Source organism: Alligator sinensis, unplaced genomic scaffold (assembly GCF_000455745.1).
Source record: "Alligator sinensis unplaced genomic scaffold, ASM45574v1 scaffold154_1, whole genome shotgun sequence".
NCBI classification, from domain to species: Eukaryota; Metazoa; Chordata; order Crocodylia; family Alligatoridae; genus Alligator; species Alligator sinensis.
This window is the reverse complement of record NW_005842072.1, coordinates 375,725-382,773: the sequence shown is the minus strand read 5'-3', so window position 1 is coordinate 382,773 and position 7,049 is coordinate 375,725. Positions and strand designations below refer to the sequence as shown.

The window sequence follows — 7,049 nt, the reverse complement described above, 5'->3', positions numbered from 1 at the left end:
TATTAGAGTCCTCCACCGAGAACTCAAGCGGAGCTGAGCCTGGAAAGCTGACCAGCCTACACCGCGACCACCTTGGGTGTAAGTAAATAATCTTTTCAATCAACCATTACGCCTCCGTGACTGATTCTAGCTCGAGCGTACCAAACCGCACCGCAGTTTTTTCCAACCCCGTGTACCCGGGCTACCGGCCACAGCCTGTGTACACACAATAGACGGGCCCGGCTCGCACCCGGCTCGCACATGGCGACCCAAATGGGATTGGAAGACAGCTCGCACATGGCGACCCAGGCGAGATTGGGAGTTGGCCCGCACAACAATCAGTTATTCTTTTTATCCATATGGGAAGTAATGGGCTTAAATTATAATAAGGAAAAAATAAGAGGTAGGTGTTAGGAAGAGCTTAATAAATATGACAGTAATTAAGCACTGGCACAGAAAACTACACAGATTGTGTAATCTCTGTCACTAGAAGTTTTTAAATGGAGGCGAGAAAAAAATATTTGGCTGGGATGGCACAGAGATGAGCCTGTCCTGAGCCGGGGCTTGGATTGGATGACGTTCTGAAGTCCCTTATTTTTCTATGATTCAAAGTTTTAGCTATCTCTAGTATTTGGTTAAATTTAGCTCACATATGTGAAATATTCTGAGGGGAAAAATACCTTTTTGGCTAAGTACAGACATTCAAAAAGCCCGAGGAAGAATCAATCTAAGTTTTCTGTAAGTGGTATAGTTTCAAATAGATCAGTAGCAAACAGAACACACATTCGCCCTTTGGTTGGAGGAGGGGTGGAGGGGGGGAGGCAAATCTTAGACTGGGTTCCACCATTGCTAAATCAGTCTGTGAGTGCAGAACTTCTGTTCTGTTAGGGTTATAGAACAGCTTCTGATCACTTATACCAGTAAAAGTGTAATGTCTGTACCTGGCCTTTATGATAAAAAGGTGACCTATAATTATAGATATCAGTTCACAGTAAATTGAAGTTTTATATATCATTTAATTTAGCATACTGCCAATGGGAGGAAGCGTGGCCTGGCCCCAATCCAGCCATGGGATTGGCCAGCTGTGGGGCATGGCCCAGCTCCAACCCACTGTGCAAGCCTTGAGGTTTGGGAATTTGGTAGGAGAGGAGGTGGCGGTATTAATTGTCACTGCTCCCCCACTGCCAAATTTCTGGACCTGTAGAAAGCCCTGTGGTCCAGATGTGATAGTTCCATGGGCCACATTTGGCCCATGGGCTGGAGACTGAGAACTGCTGGAATTGGGTAGATTTTAATGTGCCATGAAGTCAATTGACTCCCTGAATAGAAATGCTGCTGCCACTGCCAGGCATTTATTTTTAAATTTTGGGTGGAGCAGGAATCAAAGCTGTACCAGCTACATCACTGACCTCCCCTGGATCCACTCTTGAACATATATATAAATGTTTATGCATTTAACTAAAGGCTTGTAGCTTCAACCAAAACCATTTCCCTGTATTTTTGGTTACACAATATTCTTTATAAAGAGACTATTTGAAAATGCTGTTGGTGTGTTGTATAGAACAAAAATAGTTGAGTTTTTCTAAGTAGATAAAGACGTCAGGAGATACAAAAATTAAGTGTTCAAGTCCCCAGGACTGCTTTGAAGATATCAGCCAAAGAGTATGGTTGCCATATCTTGCCTATATGAGCAGTGAGCCAAATGCTGATCTTAGGAAAATGTTCACAGCTCACTGAAGTCTGTGGTAAGACAGAGAGCAGAAATTCAGGCAGTAGAGAAGCTGAAGAAAATTCTCTGGTCCTACTAAAATCCTTCCTTTCTTAAGGACCAATCAGCTTTGTTAGCCAATAGCTGAATATCCATAATACGGTTTCAGAATAAAGTAAGCAACACATTTTCTAACTGCAAAATCTGAAAGGAATAAATTGCAGAGCTTGTGGCTGGGAGCATTAGGGACAAAATTCAGAGTTTGTATAGTGCCTTTGAAGTCAAGGGACTTACGCTATTGATGAATTAAACTTCAAAGGTCTCACAGGGAACTAACCAAATACCAGTAGGTAATACAAAAATAAAACTTCCTTGGTGACATTCCCTACATGGGGATTTGAGCTATGAGAAAAGGTCCTGCCTAATTATTCTTTCTCTGCCCACATACTGCTTTTGTAAGAACACAGCTGGATCTTTCAACAGCTGCTCTGTCTAATCAAGCCAGAGAACTGTGCCTGGATTATATTAGATAACCTTATTATGGGCATCATTCATTCTATGGACCTTGTAAATAGGATTTTCTACAGAGAAGGTTGTTAGAAGGAACAGAGCTTTTCTTGTCCTTTTTGCAGATCTGTAGTCTATGGTATCCCCCTGTTAGAATTAAGTTCCCTACAGAGATCCACAACAGAATAACCTTTCCTGGAGCAGCAGCAACAGCAGCAGTCATCTGTACCACGTGAAAGGAAAGCAGCTATCACACTACCTTGCCTGCTGAAGGAGAAAGGTGTGTCTTACTGCTGGAATCAGGATTATTAGGCAGAAACCTTTAAATGCCAAGATTGTGCCCATAGCATGTGGCCAGCTTGTACCTTGCAGGCTGCAGGAGGTGGCTGGACTCCACGTATGAGATTCCAGCCAGGTAGCAGCACAAGGGAAAAAAGAAACTGCAAGATGGGGGCTGCCCAGAAGCCAGCAAATAGGCGTAAGCTTCAAGCACGCCGGGCAGACCTAGCTGCCTTCTGCAAACCTGCCAACAGCCCAGCCCAGAGCCAAGGTAGGATGGTTTCATTGGCTGTAATACAGTAAAGGGTATTTTCTTATTACTGGGTAGGATAGTCCCTAATTACTGTATTTGGGTCTATGGAGGGTGGCAGTTGGCTAAACTTTGTGCCTGCGTGTGTGACTACTGTGTCAGGGACATAAGGGTTTATGGGATCACTGTCTCATGGCTATTGGGAAGGGTAAAAAACTCTGCACCTTAAGAGTGTCATGCATAGAAGTCTGTGGTGGAGCAAAGTGAGGGTTACCCGGGATCTCAAGTAGAACCACCAGTTCCAAGGTGCAGAGCTAGTCACCTCTGAGAATGTAAAGAGAGAAATCCATGGAATGAGTTTCAGATCTGTTCTGTGTGACTTGCCCAAGCAATAGTTAAAAAGTAGTTGTGTAGTAAGGGAACTTGAGTCTTGAAGGGCTGAGGAGGCAAAAATCACTTGCATCCATTTCACAGAGAGACGGTATGTTTCAGAACTGCACCAAAAAAAGGTGTTGGGGATTTTCAGCACGGGTAAATTCAGCCTTCTTGAGGGAAATGGTTTCCCATAATGTTTGCAATTTTATGTAGCTCATCTGTTTCTAGTGGAGGATGCATTTGTCTCTTTTTTTCTCTATAAAGCATGACTGCATTTAAATACATACAGGAACATTGAGGTTACAGTGGGGATAAAGCTTGTAAATTCACAACCACAGTTAAGCTTGCTGTTTCCAGTGACAAGTTTTGCTATGCTGGAAAGCAATCCACTTAATCACTTCTCAACAACTTTGTCTTCTGCCTTTGGGTTGAGAAACTGCTTTAGGAACTAGACCAGTGGTTCTCAACCTTTTTAGATGCAGGAAGACCCCTCAGAAAATGCCAGCTTTTAGTTTTCACTTGGTTTTTTAAAACAAAAAAATACAGTACTAGAGCAATTCTTCTGCCGCAAAGAACTCAGAAAGATCACAATAGGTCTGGATGTTTTTAACACTATGGCTTCCTATTTGAAACCTCTGGATTTATCTTGTGAATCATACCTTGAGAATCACGTTTGCACACCTAATGGTACTAACATTGTGTGGCACACCATTGCACCCTGGCTGAGAATGACTGAACTGGACAGTCAGTTGTTGCTTTATCATAACATAGACACATCTTATTAAAAGGTAATATGTGATTACTGTATGACTTAGCCCCACCCCACTTCAAACACTGTGCTGTAGAGGAGCTCCAGGTTTACTGTTGGTTGGTAGTGTGAAGCCAACAGAAGCAGTGTATGCATATATCATGCTGGGTGATGCATCCTTCCATTATGTTCCCAAGGTTATCAGATTCCCTGCCATCCTCAATGATCCGTAGGCTTATGCTTAGTTTGAAAGTTCAAGACTGATATATATTTTGGAACATTTAAAATGCTTAAGATTTATGTTTGCCAATCAGTGTATATACTGCTTGTCCTTATAACCTTTTTTGGAAAAAGATTTTTTTACGACTTCATGGAGCTTCTGTTTTGGCTTTGCAGTTTAACTCTTTACTTGTCATATTACCTTTCATTCCAGAGGGACGTAATGCACATGCCAAACTGTAGATGGAGGAATCATGGTAGTAACATTTAAAAGGTGTAGGACTATATACAAATGAATGACACAAAATGTGCACAGACATGGTATTTTCTGTCAGATTCAGCTGTTTGTTGCTATAAAGCCCTTGAAAGTGTTGGATGTGGTGGATATTGTTGGTTAAGCTGTGTATACAGTTTCATTAGGAAGATGAATTAAGTGGTATTTAAAGTCTGTTGCATCTGTTTTAATACCAGTATATAATAACTCTAATATTAGATTAATTTACTTCATTTATGAACTTTAGGTAGTATATTCATTCAGGACTTCTTAATTTCAGCCAGTCTGTGTATGAACTGCTTAGAGTTCATTCATGTAATCCTTAGCAGGGATAACTCCCAGTGAAGGCAATATTTTGTTCTATGAGGAATGGCTGAGCACTGGCAGGGAACAGCTAACCTAGTGGCTTTAAGCTAGGTTTGCCAGGGGATGGAGACCAAATCCCTGAGGTAAGTGGGGAAGAAGGAGACCTGGAGGAAGAGCAAGCAGGAGGGGGCAACAGGGGAGGTGCTCTCATACTTCCTGAGAAATCGGGTCAATTGACTAGTGTCTATACACGAATGCACAGAGCCTCAGAAACAAGCATGAAGAATTGGAAGTCCTTGCACAGTCATGGAACTATGACACGACTAGAATAACAGAGACTTGGTGGGATAGCTCACATGACTGGAGCACTGTCATAGATGGGTACAAACTGTTCAGGAAGGACAGGCAGGGGAGAAGAGGAGGAGGAGTTGTTCTTTATATAAAAGACCTGTATGATTGTTCAGAGATCCAGTATGGAACTGGAGATAGGCCTGTTGAAAGTCTCTGGGTTAAGGTTACAGGAGAGACCAACAAGGGTAATGTCATGGTTGGGGTCTGCTATAGACCACCAGACCAGGAGGAAGTGGTGAATGAGGCTTTCTTCAAATAGCTAGCAGAAATTTCCCAATCACAAGCTCTGGTTCTCATGGGAGACTTCAAATCATCCTGACAACTGCTGGGAGGACAATACAGCAGTGCGCAGGCAATCCAGGAAGTTTTTGGAGAGAGTTGGGGACAACTTCTTGGTGTAAGTGCTGGAGCAGACAACTAGGGGCCATGCTCTTCTTGACCTGCTGCTCACAAACAGGGAAGAATTGGTGGGTAATGTAGTGATGGATGGCAACTTGGACAGCAGTGACAAGATGATTGAGTTCAGGATCCTGAGGAAAGGAAGGATGCAGAGTAAGGAGCCTGGACTTCAGAAAAGGAGACTTTGACTCACTCGGGGAACTCATGGGCAGGATCCCCTGGGAAGCCAGTCTGAGGGAAAGAAGAGTCCAGGAGAGATGTCTGCACTTTAAAAAAGCCTTATCATCATACAAGTGCAGGAACAAACCATCCCAATGCATAGGAAGACCAGCAAGTATGGCAGAAGACCAGCTTGGTTTAGGAGGAAATTCTTCAGTAAACTAAGTCACAAAAAGGAAGCTTATGAGAACTGGAAACATGAACAAAGAAATAGGGAGGAGTTATAAGAGCATTGCTCAGGCAAGCAGGCATGAAGTCAGGAAGGCCAAAGTGCAATTGGAGTTTCAGGCTAGCAAGGGATGTGAAGCATAACAAGAAGGGTTTTTCTATAAGTATGTCAGTAGTAAGAGGAGAATCAGGGAAGGTGTAGGTCCCTTACTGAATAGGGGAGCCAACCTTGTGACAGAGAATACAGAAAATGCTGAGGCGTTCAATGCCTTCTTTGCCTCAGTCTTCATAGGCAAGGTCAGCTGCCAGACTACTGCACCAGGCAGCACCATTTTGGGAGGAGGTAAGCAGCCCTCAGTGGTGAAAGAACAGGTTAGGGACTGTGCCTGTCTTGCTTCAAGTGTTCATTCACGTGCTGCCCTGGCATGGGCGCCTGGTGGTGGATGTGGGAGGCTTTGTGCAACCTCTGACAGGGGCCCCAATCACCCTAGGGAAGGCCCCAGAACTCACCTGCCATGACTTTGAGTGTTTTTTTCAGCGGTGGGGTCTCCCATTGGTGGTCCCTCAAGGTTGGTTGTTCCACCCGACAGATATTCGTAGGGCTCCACCTCCCCTACACCCCTTCCATAAGCCAGCCTCCGACTGGCCACCTGATCTTAGTGCAGTCGCCCCTCTGGTCTTGATGAGACTCACCCATCACTTGATCTCAGGTACTGGGTCTACTCCTTGTCTTCCCAATGGACCCTGAGTCCGGTAGATGTTCCCCTCTCCTGCAGGTCTTTTCTGCTCTCTGCCAGTCGTCTGTCATTTTTTGTGGGCAATTCTTTGATGTACAACCTTTGCCCGGATCTCTCAATGAAGAGTTGCAAGCAAGTGAAATAAAACAACAAAATAAAACCGGAGACAACTGAGGAATGGGCACCAGTCAGGAGGAAACAAAAGGGAGGACACCAGAGAGAGAGAAAGAAAGAAAGGGAAAAAGAAAAGGCAGCTACACAAAAAAGAGAAATATCGGGCTGAACTGCCTTAGTATACTGGCTCTGCCCCAGAACCTGTGTCCTGCTGCATCCCCTGATGCTGATCCACATACCTCTCTCTCTGGGTTAATTTACTTGCCATGATCCAGTATGTAAGCTTCTGGTATGGGGAGTGTCTGCCATCCCCCGTGCTTTTCTCTGCTCTTCTTGGAGCGAGGTCTCTTCCCTTACACCGGTGTTGCCCATGACCAGTGTAGGGCTTTTCAGCAGCCGTTGCTCCTTGGGCATTC

The 7,049-nt window shown here is 44.2% G+C and overlaps 1 protein-coding gene across 1 annotated transcript in view; it reads left to right on the top strand.

Annotated features, from left to right (window-relative positions):
* The first annotated feature begins 2,542 nt into the window (after positions 1–2,542).
* ANO4 (anoctamin 4) overlaps positions 2,543–7,049 on the top strand; it is a 377,211-nt gene continuing 372,704 nt past the window's right edge. Inside the window, exon 1 of the mRNA XM_025204196.1 lies at positions 2,543–2,744. Within this exon, the coding sequence (XP_025059981.1) occupies positions 2,543–2,744 (202 nt within the window). The remainder of the gene's footprint in view (positions 2,745–7,049) is intronic.